Source organism: Lutra lutra, chromosome 4, assembly GCF_902655055.1.
Source record: "Lutra lutra chromosome 4, mLutLut1.2, whole genome shotgun sequence".
Taxonomy (NCBI): domain Eukaryota; kingdom Metazoa; phylum Chordata; class Mammalia; order Carnivora; family Mustelidae; genus Lutra; species Lutra lutra.
Window position 1 is genome coordinate 122,068,672 of NC_062281.1, and position 20,362 is coordinate 122,089,033.

Consider the following 20,362-nt stretch of genomic DNA (forward strand, 5'->3'; position numbering starts at 1 on the left):
ACCTAAAAATTTATGTGATTGGTTCCTCATTCTGGGTTTCTCAAACTGAACCCCAAGTCTGAGATCCATTTCATTATATTTAAATATCTGATAGACATTTCTTTAAATCAGCAAATATTCTCTAAAATCTCTTCTTTCAAAGGAATGTGAAGTTTCCGATTGAGAAATTATGTTAAGCTCATCTACCCTCCCATTGACTCAGCTTCCAGAAATTCCTTTTATGGTCATTGAGTTCATTGTTTTGTGTTTAGTGCTTTCATTTTCGTGTTACTATAAAGTCTGTTACAGTGGTTGCTTTACTTCTGTTCTGTCTTTAAAGGAAATCTGGAAAGTCCAATGACGTTGGACAGGGGAAATAAAAGATCCACGATCCAGTGAGAGACAGAGAAGTAACAGAAACCACTCTACCTAACTGAGAAGGAAAAAAAAAGAGGTAAGAACTCCACTTTCTCTTCAAAGCAGCTTTCTCTTCAGCTTTAAAGAAGCTCTGCTCTGGGAAATGGAACTCATGATAAGGTTGGGGCAGAGATGGGAAGGGATTCATAAGGGGCGGTTTTCTTCAAAGGTGACCAGCATCGGGACAGGCTGCAGGTGAACCTGCTGTGGCTACCAGGTCAGATGGTGACATACTGGTGTTACCTGGTGGTAGCAGGTTCCTACCTATTCTGCACTGTGCTTCTGCAGAATTAGGCACCAGCAGACATGGGCCTAAATGAAGTTTGAAATGCATTAGGATTTCTTTCTCTTTTCTTTTAAAGTGTCATTGTCTTTGATGGAACTTGCTAGGTACCCATCTGACTACAAATAAGAAACTAAAAGGCAACTGAAATAGGTTACATTAGAGTAGTAAAAGAGGTGCTAAACAGCCAATGACACTGTTAAAGACAGAGAAAGAAAAAACTGAAACCCAGAGTGAAAGATGAGATTTATGAAAACACGGTACTTTTTAATCACATACTTGAACTTTATTTCATAGTGTATTTTTCTTCCTTTAGAAATAATCCAGGTTCAGTAGATCCAATGTCTTGGTACCAACTTATTTCTTACCCCTTACAAATAGTATCTGCAGCCCTGTTTTACTAAACGCTTCCTCTGTAAAGAATCTACTGTGGTGCATCACTGAAGGCAACATCTTTGTTTGCCTTGACCTCTCCGTGCCCTCAAGCAGTTCCAACCTTGACTTCTGGAAACTCCTGCCCTGAATTCTTTGGCTTGGCATGAGCTTTATTCATCATCCCCTTGTCTGACAGCTCCCTCTCCCTCTCCGTTTCTCTTCCTCCTTTCCCCTCATCTCTCATTCTTCTCCCTCTCCCCTTCACCTTCTCTTCCTGCCTTTCCTTCTCCACCAAATGGAAGAGAAAACAGAACAGAAAACTTAGAAGTGTATGGCTGAAAATACAGATATTTTCTTTGAACAGCTTCCCCTCTACCTCTCCTGATCTGCCTCCTGCTTTTTTTTTTTTTAGTTTCATATATACAATATAATGATTCAACAATTCTGTGCATTACTCAGTGCTCATCACAATAAGCACACCCTTAATTCCCTTCACATATTTCACCCAAACCCCCACCCACCTCACCTCTGGCAACCTTCAGTTTCTTCTCTATATTTAAGGGTCTGTTTTTGGCTTGTTTTTCTCTTTTTTGCTTTGTTTGTTTGCTTGGTTTCTTAAATTAATTCCACATATGAGGGAAATCATATGGTGTTTGTCTTTCTCTGACTGATTTATTTCACTTAGCCTAATACTCTATAGATCCACACATGTTGTTGGAAATGACAAGATCTTATTTTCTATGGCTGAATAGTATTTCATCATATTAAAGGCATATTATTATTCTATTAATATGTATTACATATAATGGCAATTATACTATTATATATATGTACCACTTCCTCTTTATCCACTTTAACTACTCATCTACTGTTGGACACTTGGGTTGCTTCCATATCATAAATAATGCTGCAATAAACATGGAGCTGCATATATATTTTTGAATTAGCATTTTTGTTTTCTGTGGGTAAATACCCAGTAATGGAATTACTGGATCATATGGTAGTTCTATTTTTTTAAGTTTTTATTTATTTATTTGACAGAGAGAAAGAGACCATAAGTAGGCAGAGAAGCAGGCAGAGAGAGAGGGGGAAACAGGCCCCCCGCTGAGCAGAGAGATTGATGTAGGGCTTGATCCCAGGACCCTGAGATCATGACCTGGGCCAAAGGCAGAGGCTTAACCCACTGAGCCACCCAGGTGCCCCTCTATTTTTTAATTTTTGAGGAACCTCCATACTGTTTTCCACAGCGGCTTCACCCGTTTGCATTCCCACCATCAGTGCACCAGGAATCTTTTCTTCATATCCTCGCCAACACTTTTTTCTTGAGTTTTTTATTTTAAACATTCTGACGGGTATAATGTGATATCACATTGTGGTTTTGATTTACATTTCCCTGATGATGAGTGATGTTATGAGCATCTTTTCATGTGTTTTTTTGCCATCTGTATGTCTTCGTTGGAAAAATGTCTGATCATGTCTTCTGCCCATTTTTAATTGGATTATTAGTTTTTTGGTGTTGAATTATGTAAGTTCATTATATATTTGGATATTAACTCCTTATCAGACATGTCATCTGCAAATATCTTCTCTGATTCAATAGGTTAACTTTTTGTTTTGTTGATGGTTTCCTTCACTGTGCAAAAGCTTCTTATTTTGATGTAGTCCCAGCAGTTTATTTGTGCTTTTGTTCCACTTGCCTCTGGAGAAAAATGCTTGTAAGGCTGATGGCAAAGAAATTATTGTCCATGTTTTCTCCTAGGAATTTTGTGCTTTCACATCTCATTTTTTAGGTCTTTAATCCATTTGAATTTATTTTTGTGTTTGGTATAAGAAAATGGTCCAGTTTCATTCTTTTGCATGTACTATCCTGTTTTCCCAATACCATTTGTTGAAGAAACTTTTTCCCATTGCATTTTCTTTTTCTTTTAAAGATTTATTTATTTATTTTAGAGAGAAAGAGAAAGAAAAAGAGAGTGTGTGAGTAGGGGGAGGAACAAGGAGAGAGACAGAGAGACAATCCCAAGCAGACTCCATGCTCAGCATGGGGCCCAATGCAGGGCTCAATCCCGCAACTCCGAGATCACAACCTGAACTAAATTCAAGAGCCGGACACTCAATTGACTGAGCCACACAGGCACCCCTCTCATTGCATATTCCTGCCTCCTTTGTTGTAGATCAACTGACCATAAAAGCACAAGTTTATTTCTAGACTGTCTAGCCTATTCCATTGATCTATGTCTCTCCTTTTGTACCAGTACTATACTGTTTTGATTACTAGAGCTTTATAGTATATCTTGAAATCCAAGATTCTGATACCTCCAGTTTTGTTCTTTTTTCTCAAAATTGCCTTGGCTGTTTGTAGTTCTATGCAAATGTTAGGATTATTTGTTCTAGTTCTGTGAAAAAATGCTATTGGTATTTTTATAGAAATTGCATTATATCTGTAGATTTCTTTAGGTAGTATGGACATTTTCACAATATCCATTCTCCCAATCATTGAATATGGAATATCTTTCCATTTGTTTGTCTCACTGAAATTCTCCACTCTCCATTCTCCAATAGGTATCTTTATCATCATTATTTTGAATTCTCTATCAGACATTTCTTATCTCCATTTCATTTAGCTTTTACTGTGGTTTTGTCTTGTTCTTTCTATCTAGAACATATTCCTTTGCCTCCTCATTTTGTCTAACCCTCTGTGTTTGTTTTTATGTATTAGCAAAGTCAGCTATATCTCCTGATCTTGAAAGTAGTGGCCTCAGCTCTTTGCAATGGACTTCTTTGCCTGTTGTGAGAAGGATTTGGTCTCTGTCTGTTCAGGGACCAGTCTGGGGCAGCCTTGCGCTTATAGTTAGGTCAGACCAGATAGCTGCCCTGAGCCCATTTGCAGGAAATGTGGTTGCACAGAACTGCAGGGTGCTTTTTCTGCATTGTCCTCTGAGAGGCTTTCATTGGTGGGAAGGAACTGCAGTCAGATCAAATGTCTGACTCCCAGTCTATCTGTTGGGGTTGTTGTGACTCCAAACTACAGGGAGCTCTGTGCAGACACTTGTGAGGTTTTTCTTGGTGGGCAGAACCAGCAGTCAGATCAGACCATTGAGGCTGCAGTTAAACTGGTGCGTGTATGGTTATCTTCAGACACTTTGGAGTGGTGCTGACAACTATCAGAGCTACTTGAAAGATGAGACCAGGCCAAAGCACTTTGGAGGAACTCCTCCTGAGTGGGGTAGGTTGGATAGGGGGATCTGCAGGAGAACAGGGTATGTGGTGTTAGGAAATTAGATGGTGAATGTTCACACTAGTTACCACAGGTGTCTGCATATCTAGGCTGGGGTTGAGAGAGAGAAATGGCATCCACCAGTTCTTTTGTTCTTGGAGAAGTCTCCCAAAGATCCTTGCCCCTCCTGTGCACATTCTGAGGTTAGTAAATAAATCTCCTCATATACCCCAGTTGCCTTTCAAACTGTTGCCTCTGTGCTGTGTCTTACTGGGGTTGTTTTTTATGCAGGCTCTTTAAGGGTGGGTACTCACTTTTCCATCACCCTCCAGGCTCTCTCAGAGCCAAGTCTTTTAAAGTTCTTGATGTTAGGTGCCTGGTTGGTTTAGTCTGTTATGTGTCTGCCTTCAGTTCAGGTTATGATCCCAGAGTCCTGAGATCAAGCCCCACATCAGGCTCCATGCCCAGCAGAGAGTCTGCTTTCCCTCTTCCCCTGCCCATCTCCTGACTTGTGCTTTCTCTCTTTCTCAAACAAGTAAGTAAAATCTTAAGGGGTGCCTGGGTGGCTCAGATGGTTAAGCATCTCCATTCAGTCCAGGTTATGATCTCCAAGTCCTGGGATGAAGCCCCATGTCGGGCTTTCAGCTTAGCTGGGAATCTGCTTCTCCCTCTCTCTCTGCCTCTCTCCTTGTTTATACTCTCTTTCTCAAATAAATAAATAAAATCTTTAAAAAAAATAAAGTTCCCAATGTTAAGCACCACTGACTATAAAAACTCAAAAAGTAAATCCACTCTAGTTTTCAAAGCCAGATGTAATGGGGAGTGTATTCCCAGTGCAGGTCCCCCATGTCTGGGGTGACTGGTTTGGGGTCTGTTCCTCTCCATTCTCTGTACTTGTGGTATTCCTCGTGCTTGTGGTTAGTCTTGCATGTTAGTTTCATTTCCAACCAGACTTTACCCTTGCTATTATTTTCGATGTGGTCTCATATCTGCGATTAACTGTTGACAGTCTTCTCTACCAGTCTTTGCTTCATTTTTGGGTAATTACACTGATGTAGCTGTTACTAGGTATGTCCATGGGATGAGGTGAGCTTAGGATCCTCCTATTCTGCAATCTTTCCAGGCTTCTCTGCCTCCTGATCATTTAATCCTTATTTCAGTCTTTTGTTCCCTTACTTATATATGTATACACACACACACATATATATGTATATTTATGTGTATATATGTATATGTCTATACACATAATTTTTAGCCACATTAAGTATTTCCAGTTGTGCACTTGTGCTGTCATGTAGCTGGAGGCTAATTTACTTGTGAAGGTAATGAAGTTTAAGTTTAAAGGCCCCTTGCTTACACAACCCACACCAAGGCTTTGGATGGGTCTCTACTTATGTGTCTCACATGGGCATATGTTTTTATAAAATTTGCAAAAGTAGGTTATATTGGTTCCACTTTTGGAATGGCAGTGTGAGCAGCTCTGTGGACCATCATTACAGCCAAATAAGAATAACTAGGGGGGAAAAAATACTTAAAAATCTCTGGGAACTGTTCAAAGGGTATACATGAAATGATGTATGAAAGTCTTTATTCGCAGTAAGAAGTAATGAATACATCAACATTGAATTTTTTACATATAACCAGGAAGTAAAATAAATCTTTCTAAATTCTATTCTATTTTACACTTAAAGTTTACTCTAAATTTTTTAATGCAAATCCAAAAAGAAAGTTTTCTATAGTGAACTAAGTGAACAATATTTTTATGAGGGAGGCTGAATGTTCCTAAGATACTGTCATACCAGTATTTTTTCAGTGGACTACTTTGACAATCCTTCTGCCACTTCCTAAAATGATACAGATATTACCCTCATCTATCTCAATGCTGACATCAAACTTTTGGACATTTGGGGACTCTACCTTCTGAATGTAAAATAACCTGGTGAATTATTTGATCTACTTATACTGGAAGTTTTATTTCATCCCATCTTTTCTCTTGCAGACTAAGGAACACTCTGAACATGGCCTCAGAAATGGTGATGCCAGCCCCCATGTGCCTCATTGAGAACACTGGAGAGCAACTGGTGGCTAATCAGGAAGCTCTGAAGATCCTGTCAGCCCATAAGAATCCTCTTGTTGTGGTAGCTATTGTGGGCCTCTACCGCACAGGCAAATCCTACCTGATGAACAAGCTGGCTGGGAAGAACAAGGGTGAGTGGCACCAACAAAGCTCTGCCAAGTCCTTTCTGTCCACCCTCTGCCACCATTGAGTGCAATGATGCAAGAAGAGGAAGTCAGAGATGCAGAAGAATATTGAAAGTTACCTTTCAGCCCACAGTTATGCTCTTATTTTCACTATGGTGTATAAAAGGCAGTTCATCTCACTTCCCACTTTGCCTTTGTATCCCCTTTTAAAAGCATAAATTGTTCCTTTCCTAGAAAGACTAATAATGCAGTAACAAAAATAATTAGTGTACAAAATAATAAACTACAAGACATTTGCTGAAATGTTTATGCAGTAAAAGCAACTTTCCACTGATTATTAAGTGGAATGTTTAGGTCTGTATTGGCTGTTTTTTTTAACTGTTGTAAAATAAACATAACATAAAATTTACCATTGTAACAATTTTTAAGTGTACATACAGTTCTGTGGCATTAAGTTAAGTTCACACTGTTATGCAATCATTGCCATCATCTGTCATCATAACTTTTTCATCTTCCCTAGCAGAAACTCTGTACCCATTAAACAATAACTTCCCACCCCTTGGTAGCTACCGTTCTATATTCTGTCTCTATGACACTTGCTCTAGGAATCTTATTTAAGAGGAATCAGACATTATTTCTCCTTTTGTAATTTGCTTATTTCACTTAGCATAATATCTTCAAAGTTCATCAGTGTTGTACCATATGTCAGAATTCTCTTCCTTTTTATGGCTGAACAACTCTATGGGCATACCAATTTGTTTCTCCATTCATCTGCTGAAGGATCCTTGGGTTGCTTCCATTTTTGGCTATAATGAATAATGCCACTAAAAACATGAGGGTACAAATATCTCTTCAAGTGCCTATTTTCACTTTTGGGGGGTATATACCCAGAAGTGGGATTGCTGAATCACATGGTAGTATGTTTAATTTTTTTAAGAAATCATCATATTGTTTTCCAAAGTAACTGCACCATTTTATATTCCCACCAGAAAAACACAAGGTTTCTATTATCCCCACGTCCTCCCCAATACTTACTACTTTCTGGCTTTTTGGTAGTGGCCATCCTAATGAGTGTGAAGTAGTATCTCATTGTGGTTTTCATTTGTTATTTCCTTAATGAATAGTGATGTTGAGCATCTTTTCATTTGTTTACTGGTCATTTGTATATTTTCTTTGGAGAAATGTCTATTCAAGTCCTGTGCTCATTTAGAAAAAAATTTTTTATCACTTTCAGAGGTGGAATTTAGTGATTCATCAGTTGCGTATAACACCCAGTGCTCATTACATCAAGTGTCTTCCTTAATGCCCATCACCCATTTATTCTTTGCCCCTACCCTCCAACAACCCTCAGTTGGTTTCCTAGAGCTCAGCATCTCTTAGGGACTATTCACCACAACCAAGTGGGATTTATTCCTGGGCTTTGCTCATTTTTTAACCAAGGTTGTTTTTTGTGTTGCATTGTGGGACTTCTAGATCCATCCGCTATTAAAACTCTACCCCCTCTTATCCCCACTCCCCTTCATAGGCTTTTCTCTGGGCTCCACAGTGCAGTCCCATACGAAAGGAATCTGGATATGGTGTGTGCCTCATCCCAAGAAGCCAAACCACACGTTAGTTCTTCTGGACACTGAGGGCCTGGGAGATGTAGAGAAGGTAAGGATTAAGGATTTCATTTTGGCATAAGAACCTAATAATATTCTCTACAGTATTTATTTTTTTAATAAAAGCTTTCATTTAAATATGTTTTTTCATTTCTGTTTATGTGCCCTGAGACCAAGTTTAGCAACCAGAGGTCAGGAAAACATTCAGAAGGCAGAATCCAAGAAAATCATAGTAGTCAGTGGGTAGTATTCTAATTATTAACAACAGCCTATATGCTAAGTCAGTTAACCAAGATACATAAAAGTAGTACAAATAAAATCAATGTCATGAGTTCAATCCTGCAGAGAACTTTAGTTAGAATTTAGGTTCTGAGGCTCTTGGGTGACTCAGTTGGCTCAGGTGGCTCAAAGTCTACCTTTGGCTCAGGTCATGATCCAGGGGTCCTGGGATCAAGCCCCACATCAGGCTGCCTGCTCAGTAGCAAGTCTACTTCTCCCCATCCCTCTCCCTCTGTGATGTCTCTCACTCTTGCTCTCTCTCAAATAAATAAATAAAATCTTAAAAAAAAAAAAAGAATTTAGGTTCTGAAGTCCCATACCCTGTGTTTAAATATAAGCCCTGTCACTAACTCAGTGGTGTTGGCAAGTTATTTGACCTATTTTGACCTCAGTTTCTCTAAATCTATAAAACAGATTTTTGCCTATCTATAGATCTATATTTGCCTCATAGTATTATTTTGAATAAGGTAAGTAATGGAAATGTTAAGTGCCTAATAATTGCTCAATGAAGTAGGCTACACATATTATTACTCTTATATAAGTCAACTTTGTTATAAAAAGGAAAAGAAAACTTTAAACTTAAGTTATATTTAAAGCCTTAGCATGCCCACCAATCTTGATTATTTGTTTCGTAATTATCTGTCAATGATCATAAGAGGACCTAGTGAGAATCAATGAACACTAAAATACTAATTATAAAATGACCCAAAACTGAAGTCCCACTCACATATTTGTTTGGATTTGGTTTTCTCATATAGGTCATTAACCAAACCAAAGCAAACCAAACTAAACTAAAACAAACAAACAAACAAGCACAATGACCCTCTAATTAAATGAGCATCCTTTTACTGCTGCTGATCTGCAAAGTACCAGGAGAATGAAACATAATCTCAGCATCTCAGCCCAAATGTGTTCTGATTTCCAGGGTAATAACCAGAATGACTCCTGGATCTTTGCCCTAGCAATACTCCTGAGCAGCACCTTTGTGTACAACAGCATGGGAACCATCAACCAGCAGGCCATGGACCAACTACAGTATCCTTTTTGCTGTTCAAAATAGCACCAAAGTAGGAGGGGAGACCTATTTAAAAACCAGCTGCTTGGCTGTTGAATCCTGGTGAATCAAGCACAAAAAGAGAAAACATAAGAAATAATTCAAGGGTAAGAGAAAGATCCAATGTACCCATTGAAGAATTGACCCGGGTTAAAAACAAGGGTGAAATGAAGGTTTTAAATATATGGAACTAATGTGAGATGGAGGACACTGTTCTTTTCTGCTAGTTTTCCTTAGTTTGCTACTCAGCTATGTGACAGAGCTGTCAGATCGAATCAGGGCAAAATCCTCCCGTAATGCCAATGGGATTGAAGATTCAGCTGACTTTATGAGCTTCTTTCCAGATTTTGTATGGACACTGAGGGATTTTTCCTTAGATTTGGAAGTAAATGGACTACCCATCACAGCAGATGAGTACCTGGAGAATTCACTCAAGCTTAAACGAGGTAAATGGCAGGGATTTATAATTCAAAGGGGATAACAAAACACAAGAAACTATCATGTTCAGCATTCCATTTACAGTTTTCTTACATTTATAGTTTTCTATTTATTTGTAGCTAGCTATAACTAAGAATTATTGTTTATTTAGGGGCGCCTGGGTGGCTCAGTGGATTAAGCCGCTGCCTTCGGCTCAGGTCATGATCTCAGGGTCCTGGGATCGAGCCCCACATCGGGCTCTCTGCTCAGCAGGGTGCCTGCTTCCCTCTCTCTCTCTCTGCCTGCCTCTCCATCTACTTGTGATCTCTCTCTGTCAAATAAATAAATAAAAATCTTTAAAAAAAAGAATTATTGTTTATTTGATACATGAATTTAATAAATTTGATTTTAAATTATAGTCTCCTCTTTTCTAAGAATAATTATTTTTCTTTCATCTTTTCCTGTGCTATTATTAGATTGATTTTATTTCCTTGTTTAGGGCTTGCAATTAGCTATGGAATATGGAATAGAATAGCCTTGATTGGAAGAAAAATAGTTAAGGCCTGAACAGTGTTCCAGTCCAAGGGTTGGCAAATGATGGCCAATCCAGCCTGCCAGCCTATCTTTGTACATAAGGTTTATTGGAATAATGCTATAGCATTCATTTATAGATTGCTTATGGCTGCTTTCATGCTGCAACAGCAGGATTGTGTACTTGGAAAAGAGACCACCTGTTTTGAAAAGCCTAAAATATTTACTGTTTGGCTGTTCACAGAAAAAGGTTTGCAAGCCTCTATATTTGGGAAATTCGTTTTTTATCTTCCTGCAGGTAACCACTGAAAGTGACCAAAATTTTAATCTGCCCCCGTCTCTGTATCCGGAAGTTTTTTCCCCAACAAGAAATTGCTTTATCTTTGATCGGCCCACTCACAGGAAGAAGAAGCTAGGCCAGCTTGAGACATTGCATGATAATGAGCTGGATTCTGAATTTGTGCAAACAAACTGCAGTCTTCTGTTCCTACATCTTTAGCAATTCCAAACTAAAACTCTTTCAGGAGGCATCAAAGTCAATGGACCTCGTGAGTCCTCTTCCTAGTCTTTTTCTTTCATTGTTAAGACTAAGGAGGGTAGAATTATACCCACACAGTTTCAGCTTTGAAAAAATGCAAATCCTACTGTTATTACCATTTAAATTCTAGATGACCAACCAACATTTCCAATAGATTTTACTAGCCAAATTCCCTTGGGTGAGAAAAGATGGGTGAGGCCAAAGGAGAAAAAAGCTCTATTTCTTAAATTTATCCTAGTTAATTTGACCTGCATTGCCCCAATATGGTAGCCACTATACAAGTGTAGCTCTCTCAATTTAAGTGTAAATTAATTAAAATTAAGGAAAACTTAAAATTCCAATTATACAGTGATATTTCAAAGGCCCATACATACCTACATGGGGCTAGCAGTTGGATACCATACTGTACAATACACATAAAACACTTCCATCGTCCAGAATTTCTCTTGGACAACACTATGCTAGAACAAACAAAACTCCTTTTGATTTGTTCTACAATATTGATCAAATGCTTACCACAGACCAGGGCTGATGACAGAGACTTAAATGAGAGAGGGTATGGTTCTTGTCCCTAATGATGTTTGGGGGGGTAAAGTGGATGCAAACACTCAAAAAACATAGGCATATGTTACTATAATAGAGATTCTTGACCTTTCATGTGTATACATATCACCTGGGCCTCTTGCCAGAGAGGAGGATCTAATTAAGTTGATCTGGGGATGAGAATCTGCATTTCCAGGAAGCTTCCAGCTGGATGTTGGAAGGAAGCAAGCTTCCTGAGGGACGTTGATGCTGTGAGGCAAATGAATAGTAATAGACGTGATCAGAATTATACAGAATAGAATGTTTCCCTCATCCCACCAGCAACAAGTATTCTCATTTGTTCTCATTTGTAGGTCTAGAGAACCTGGTGTTGACCTATGTCAATGCCATCAGTAGTGGAGATCTGCCCTGCAATGGAGAATGCAGTTCTGGCCTTGGCCCAGATTGAGAATGCAGCTGCAGTGCAAAAGGCTATTGCCCACTATGACCAGGAGATGAGCCAGAGGGTGCAGCTGCCCACAGAAACCCTCCAGGAGCTGCTGGACCTGCACCAGGCGTGTGAGAAAGAGGCCATCGAACTCTTCATGAATAGTTCCTTCAAAGATGTAGACCATTTATTTCAAAAGGACTTAGGGGTAATTTTTTCTCAAGTTTATATGGATTAGGGCTTGGAAAACAAAGTACTACCAGAAAATGAAATGGGCATTTATTTTGAGAGAGGGAATGTCTACTAGACTTTAGAATGGTGATAACCACTATTTGTTATTATCATAAAAAGAAGAACAAAGTTTGTTATGATAAACTCAAAGTTTTGAAACAATTTTCTTTCATAAATAATAATCTTCCTCAAAATTTAACTAAATGTATATAGGTAACAATCAGAGCTTCTATTCAAATGCCCACTGTTATCAGACTGGTTTGATATCCTAATCAAAGACAAAGAAAACTGTAGTCCTGATTATCATATGCAGGCTTATGTTGAGCCACATTTATTCTATGTAATCACTGGTCTAATTTGACAAGCAGAAGTCTACCTCTTAAAGGTGTAGCAAAAAAAAAAAAAAAAAAAAAGCCAGCAATCTCTGCTCTGAACTTCACCTCCAAGGAAAAAAGACTTTAGTAAGAGTCAGGAGCAAGAAGAAGGATATGATCCTGTTGAAGTGCCTATAACTTTTTCTAGGGTCATAGACTTGTTCTTGAGATGCCTTTCCAAAATCTCCAAGGTCAAGCTAACATCTTTTCCCTGTTACTCTTTTTACTTCTCATTTTTAAATTAAAGGCCCAACTAGAAAAGAAGCGAGATGACTTTTGTAAACAGAATCAGCAAGCATCAACAGATCGTTGCTCAGATTTACTTAAGGATATTTTCAGTCCTCTAGAAGAAGCTGTGAAGCAGGGGGTTTATTCTAAACCAAGAGGATATCGTCTCTTTATCAAGAAGATGCAAGAGCTAAAGACGGAGTACCTTCAGAAACCTGGGAAGGGGATACAGGTAACCAAGATTTATCCGCTGACTCTGGAAAGCTGCTGACATGCCTCCTTGGAAGACCAGCATAACCAAGTGTAATTGAGCACGTTGCAAGAACAACAGCATTCAAACTTTCGTTTGATAAACACATACAGGGAGCCTATTATACCACATATGTCCTATATGCTCATCCAAAAGAATGCACTCAATTAATAACTGAGTTATTAATTGAATTTTCAGATTAACCACCAAGTTGTTACTGTAATTCACTATTATAGCTGGATCTTTATGCTGTAAGGGACAGAAACCCAGTAATGGTCACTTAAACAAAAATGGTAATTCATCAGTTTAGGCTACAAACTGGCTTTAAGGACAGCTAGATTCAAGATTTCAAGAAATGCCATCATCTGTCTCTCTGTCTTCACTCTCCTTAACCCCACACTTCTGTCTTTCCTTCTCCCTCTACCTTTCCTTTGATCTGCTTTCTCCATGATGGCTTCCTTTTTTAGTAACTCAATCAAAAGGATGCCACAGCACCAATAACTCCAAAACTAGAGCCCTTAGTCTGAAAGAACAAAGAATCTCTTTTCCCCAGTGTCTCTATCAGTCTCCTATAAAGGATTCTGCTTAGTAGGTGCTATGATTGGCCAGCCTGGAGCAAGTGCCCATACCTGTGGCAAGGAATCTTGACCAGCAGCCACATCAGGGCCCAGAGGAGCAATTCCTAGAGGAAAAGATGGTGGGAAGACAATCAGGAACAAGGGTTTCTGGCCATTTCCTATTACTAAGTCCATGTTTTCTGGGTCCTAAGGCTGAAGAGGTTCTTCAGGAATACTTGAAGTCCAAAGAGTCTATGACTGATGCCATTCTGCAGACGGACCAGACTCTCACAGAAAAGGAAAAGGAGATCGAAGGTGAGGAGCCAGTCCAGAGGCTAGATAGCCTCTAGAGCTCTCAAAGTTTAAATAATTTGGCTGGGTAAGCCTGTGATCCTTACACTTGGGCAAAAAGAACGAAGATACCCTTCACTTGCTGAGGTCATTTCTGAGTAGGGCATATGCAGTGAGCAGCAACAAGGACAGGTAAGTGTGCAGGGAAAGAAGGGACAACATGCTTTCTCAATACATTTTTCTTCTTTTTCCTCCTCCCAGTGGAACGTGGAAAGCCGAATCTGCACAGGCTGCAACAAAAGCACTGGAGGAAATGCAAATAAAGAATCAGCAGATGATGGAACAGAAAGAGAGGAGCTATCAGGAACATGTGAAACAATTAACTGAGAAGATGGAGAGGGATAGAATCCAGTTGCTGGAAGAACAAAAGAGAACTCTAGCTTGCAAACTTCAGGTTTTTAATTATATTACCTTGAGGTTTCTGTTTTTCTCTTTCCTCTCCACTGTCCCTGATCATATCTTAGTGTAGCAGTGAGAACAAGATGCCCAGAAGAAGGTCCTTGCACCACTTGTATTTTTCGATTTCTGTCTTCCTGCCTGACCTGGCTCCTGCTTCTGCCTGGTTATTAAAAGATTTTATTTGCATTAGGTTCCATCTAGTCCTTTATCTATACATCCTTCAATCAGTGGTGGCTGCTATCTGCTAGACTTTCTGAAAAATCAGTTATTTGTATCTCTTGCTTAATACTATATGAAGCAAGAACTACCATGCCTCTATTACTTGGGAAAAGAAACAGAAGTTCAGAAAAGTTCCAATAACTTTTATAGGGTCACATAGCTGGGTAAGATATCTGAACTGTCTTTACCACTCAGTGGAAATGTAATCACAGATGTAATCACAGGATGCCCAAGAGAAACTAATGAAAAGTATATGTAGAGAAAATGTCAAAAAGAAATGAAATATCTTTTAAAAATCTATGAATGTGGAAACCTGATATACTCAGTCTCCATTTTTCCCTTTTTAGGAACAGTCCCAACTACTAAAGGAAGGATTCCAAAATGAGAGCAAACAACTTCATAATGAGATAGAAAATCTCCGGAGGAACATGGCAAGGCCAAGGACAGTATGCGTCATAAGCTGAAGACTTAAAGAACAGAGCTTTAATGGTCATTCTTTTTTTTTATTTTATTTTTTTAAACTTTTAATTTATTTGACAGAGAGAGATCACAAGTAGGCAAAGAGGCAGGCGGTGGGGGCAGGGGGGTGGGAAGCAGGCTCCCTGCTGAGCAGAAAGCCCAACGCAGGGCTCAATCTCAGGACCCTGGGATCATGACTTGAGCTGAAGGCAGAAGCTTAACCCACTGAGCCACCCAGGCGCCCCCTCTGGTCACCCTTAACCAAGGCATAGCTTAAGTAATTTTTGAATTTGTAAATACAGCATTACACTTGAAAATAATTAGGTCTTGCATTTTTATAACACTATAAATTTGCAAAGACATGCAGTGCTATAATTAAAATCATGTCCATCCTCCTAAAAACATTGTAAGTTGTGTAACAAAGGTCAGTTTTACCTCTTTAACAACACAGAAGGTATTTCAGCTGGTACCATTCAGGAGCAGTTTATTCTTCCGCGTGACCATTAGTTGACAAATGGATAAAAACCAAATCTTAAGTAAAAATTTAAGAACAAAGTGGGGCATCAGTTTGGCCAAGTGTACAATGGGCTTCAATGTCAGGGACAACCATCTTAGCTTTTTAGTGAAGATGGTGTGTGTGCAGTTTTCTACTGTGTCACAACTGCACAGTCTGAGCAGTTATGTGATCACTAGGCCCTGGAAAAGGACAACCTTCCTGATGGATTACAAGCTGAAGCAAGCCACCTTTTATAGAGACCCAGAACTTCTACAGAATTTTCATAAGATGGAAGAAATCATTAGCATGAGTAGGGTTGGGTCACAAACAAACAGGCCAAAAGGAAACTCTCCTTTCTTGCTCAATTCACCCAGATTATAAATTCAATGAGACATTTTAGAATTTTAGGTAATTGACACTGAGCTGAACATAGTAACGTGATGACAATTATGCATTGTGTATTTATAACAATATATAATTCACAAAGATGGACCTTAAATGATGATGGATAATATATTAGAAAACTGAACTAAATTATTAGATTGTTTATAGTGTATAATTTAGGCAATATTTTCCCAGTTCTTAGCAGTCTATACTTGGAAGTTTGCTGATTTTCCCCCAAAGAAATTATAGATTTCTTTTTATATTTTTTGGCCAACAAAATAGTGTTCTTGGTATTACATAGTGTATATAGAATTTATCCTAATTTTCTAAACCCTAGGTAGGTGGTTGTTTCTTAAAATGATTAAAAATTATTTTCAACATCATTCTACATCAGGGAAATACAAATCAAAACACAATGAGATACCACCTCACACTAGTCAGAATGGCTAAAATTAATAAGTCAGGAAACAACAGATGTTGCCAAGGATGCAGAGAAAGGGGGACCCTCCTACACTGTTGGTGGGAATGCAAGCTGGTGCAGCCACTCTGAAAAACAATATGGAGGTTCCTCAAAATGTTGAAAATAAAGCTACCCTATGACCCAGAAATCGGACTACAAATGTAGTGATCCAAAGGGGCACGTGCACCCGAATGTTTATAGCAGCAATGTCCACAATAGCCAAACTATGGAAAGAACTTAGATGTCCATCAACAAATGAATGGATAAAGAAGATGTGGTGTGTGTGTGTGTGTGTGTGTGTGTGTGTGTGTGTATGCAGTGAAATAATATGCAGCCATTAACAGAAATGAAATCTTGCCATTTGCAACAACACAAATAGAACTAGAGGGTATTATGCTGAGTGAAATAAGTCAATCAGAGACAATTATCATATGATCTCTCTGATATGAGGAATTTGAGAGGGAGGGTGGGGGGTTGTGGGGGGTAGGGAAGGAAAAAATGAAACAAGATGGGATCGGGAGACAAACCATAAGAGACTTAATCTCCGGAAACAAACTGAGGGTTGCTGGGGGGGTGGGTAGGTGTGTAGGGATAGAGTGGCTGGGTTATGGACATTGGGGAGGATATGTGCTATGGTGAGTGCTATGAAATGTGTTAGCCTAATGATTCACAGACCTGTACCCCTGGGGCTAATAATACATTATATGTTAATAAAATTTTTTTTTCAAGCTGAAAATAAAATGTGCTTCACTAGCCTTTTTATTTCTGATAGTGGTTTTTTTTCAGTTTTCAGCAAAAAATAAGGCTTTATTCTTGATAGAAATGGTTGACTAACTTTCCTGCAAAAGACCAGACAATTATTATTCATGGCATTGTGGTCTCTGTAATTCCTGTCTCAGCTGTGCAACTCTGCCATGTAGTATGAAAGCAGTCATAGACAATACATACATGGATGGGCATGGCTGTGTCCAATACACCTTTATTTAAAAAATAGGTGGCACCCCCCCAAGCCATAGTTTTCAGATTATTGCTCTATTAAAACATTGATCAAATTCTATGTATCTGCCTTACATTGCTTACATTTGTAAGGGGATGTGTATTAAATTGTATGTTAGGATCTTGAAAGTATTACACAATGTTTCAATATATTACAAGATGAGAGAAATACAGGGAAGCAGCTAATGCCATTGAATGATTTGTCTGGTTTAGTGCCTTTTCCATACTGTCTCCCGGAACAAAATAAAGCTCTCTCCCCAGGGAGGCATGTTGCTTTCAATAGTGGTCCTCAGTCCAGCTGTGGAAATAAAACCAGGAAATCAGGAAATAAAAATCAGGAAATAAAACTGATATAGTGTTGGGTCATTGGGTGATACAATAACAAAAAAAAAAGGTAATTCAAGGCTCTCAGCTTTCAGTCTGCCAAAGCTACCCACGTTAGGACTGATATTTGCTGACCCTTATGGTGTTCTTCTGTCAAAATTCTTTTTAACGCAGAGAAGTATATTTTCTCTTGCTTAAATGTCAGGATGTTACTTTTCCTTCTGTGGGTTTAGTGAAAGGATGTATAAGATCTCCCGATTTAGAGAAAGGCAACACAAAACACTGAGATCCTGACAAAACAGCAGAGCTTCCTCAGTGAAAGCTGTCCTCCACAGGTCAAAAATCAGCTGGGCCGGGAGTCCCCCGCTCCATAGGTCAGAGAAGTCATGGCTTCTGCGTCAAAGGCAAGGACCTGTTTTCGTCTGATGAGGAGGCCCAGGCAATGGTGGCTAGGCTGGGCCGGGGCCTGGGGGAGCGAAGGGGATGGTGGAGGAGTGCCACATGGAGGTCTCCAGACTGCCCTTCAGCTGGAGGCGCTTAAGCTCATATGGGACAAGAAGCTGCCCAAGGGGGTGTCCCCACTGCCAGCCAGGCAAAACCACCTCCACCACCCTCGCCACCTTCACCCCACTGAGCTGCTGGGTAAGCCCTTAGACTGCCTTCATCAAGTCGGAAAACTCAGGAGACCAGGCCGCCAGCATGCAGGAACCTGGCAGATATTCCCCGCGGCCAAGACACAGGAGCCCCACCACCTGCTCCCTGCAGAAGCACAAGACACATCAGTAGCCGCGAATACCCCTTACGAAGGCCCAGCTCCTTGCTCCAGAGCGAAAACTGCGCGGGAAGCAGCACTTCTCCATTGTACAGAGGGCAGAGTTGTCCAGGGCTCCAAACCTCACAGAGACCCAGGTCAAAATCTGGTTCCAGTACCAACGGGCCACAGCGAAAAGACTGCAGGAGGCAGAACTAGAAAAGCTGAAAATGGCTACAAACCTGTGCTGCCTGCCCTCTGGTTTCAGCCTCCCTTTCCCCATCATTTCTTCCCTGTGAGCAGCATCCATATACAAGGCGTCCTACCCTTTTCATAGATCTGTGCTTTTCATCCCGCCATTGGACTCTATGTGACTCCAGTCAGATATGGCATGTACCATCTATCCTAAGAAAGACCAGTTCCGTAGACTCCGTGATGGATGTTTGTTAAAATGGGTCCTCCTTCCCTCTCCAAGAAGGCAGTAGCAAGCCGGTACTCCTGCTCAGCAAACCTTGCAGGAGCCACCCCTAAGTGGCTAGACCCACAGGGCCACAGACATAGTTCGAATTTGTTCTTTAGGCTGGAGGCACCAAGCCCCATTTTCTTGGTGTGATCTTCTAGAAGCCCCCTTCTCTTTTCACAAAGATTGGCTCTGATGGTTTTCATACATAAATATATACATAATAAAATATAATGACATTTTTATACAGCAGATGTAAAAATTCAGTTTATTTTGAAAGGCAAAATTTATATGCACATATGTATACTTTTTTCTCTATATCCCCTTCCTAAAAGAGACTGCTTAAGTCCATTTTCTTTTCTTATAAGAGAGACCAACTATTTGCTAAAATTGCTGACATCTGGTGATTTTGATTGGATGATTGACTTTTGTTTATGGAGAACAAAGGTTAGAATTAGGCATGATGTTTAGGAAATAGATTCCTCAAAATAGAGACATCGTGTTTTTGAGTTTTTACATGCGTTAAAAAAAACTCACGGGGCTCCTGGGTGGCTCAGTGGGTTAGAAAACTCATTAGGTACCACCGTATTTGGCCCTATATTTTCCCCTCTGTCCGCATTGTTACAGATTGTTAAAGTCTTAACTTTTTTTTTTTTTTTTGTAAGATCAATAAAAGGGGGGATGAGAAGAATCCCGAGAATACCCTGGGGTAAGATGGGATATGGAAGTACTTCCTAATTCCTCTCAAGGCTGTTGCTTAACTCCATTTCAGATAATTAGTAAAAAGTTAAAACATGTTGGGGGATTGATGGTTTCTGTGAAATATGAGCACAAGTCAGTCAGCACACATTACAAAGGTGATTGGGGGGCAGGGAGTATAGTTAATTCTCTGCTTAAAATATATATATATATATAGTAACTATTACCTATATGCTAAATATTCCTGAGCAATGAACAGATTCAGAAAGAAAAAAAAATCATGCTTTCTCTGGTACCTATTGTATGTGCTAAACTTATTAGAAAAACTTATATATCTTTTAACATGTTGGCACAGGGTAAAGCCATGTTTTGACTTGCTAAAAATGGTGTTGTCAAACAGCCCACTTAGCTCCCTGGTTCTTCATCTTTCTCTCAATCTTTCCCCCACCACATCCCTTTGAAAGGTTGACTCATAATATATATTTCACTGAAGAGTTATTTCTTCTCATTTATTCTATTAGAATTAAATATTTGTTTAATTGCCAAAAAAGAGAATCAAGTAGGCCAATGAAGATATTCAATGAAAAATTAATGCAAACATAAAGATTTAAGAAATCTTTTAAATATTTGATATATAGATAAGCTAAAAATGAACACTGTTACCATTCTACATGCATATTTTCAACAAATTAGATGAAATGGACCAATTTCACAAAAACACAAACTGAAACCAATCCAAGGTGAAATAGATGACCTGAACTGTCCTATAACTTCTAAAGAAATTACATTTGTAGTTCAAAAATAATAATAAAAGAAAGTAAAACCTGCAAGACGATGGAAAAGGAAGTCCTAGGCCTCATT

At 39.3% G+C, this 20,362-nt stretch overlaps 1 protein-coding gene and 1 pseudogene across 1 annotated transcript; both read left to right on the forward strand.

Annotated features, from left to right (window-relative positions):
• Positions 1-260: 260 nt before the first annotated feature.
• On the forward strand, positions 261-16,286 carry GBP1 (guanylate binding protein 1). Its single transcript, XM_047727779.1, is given in 15 exon segments — positions 261-433; positions 6,271-6,479; positions 7,999-8,126; positions 9,279-9,388; positions 9,657-9,855; positions 10,657-10,821; positions 10,823-10,859; positions 10,862-10,903; positions 11,790-11,848; positions 11,850-12,071; positions 12,716-12,928; positions 13,716-13,818; positions 14,056-14,061; positions 14,064-14,248; positions 14,820-16,286. Coding segments are annotated over 14 exon segments (1,776 nt in total). The 5' UTR covers positions 261-433; positions 6,271-6,289; the 3' UTR covers positions 14,937-16,286.
• Positions 15,560-19,659, forward strand: LOC125097367 (homeobox protein MSX-2-like; annotated as a pseudogene).
• Positions 19,660-20,362: the final 703 nt, after the last annotated feature.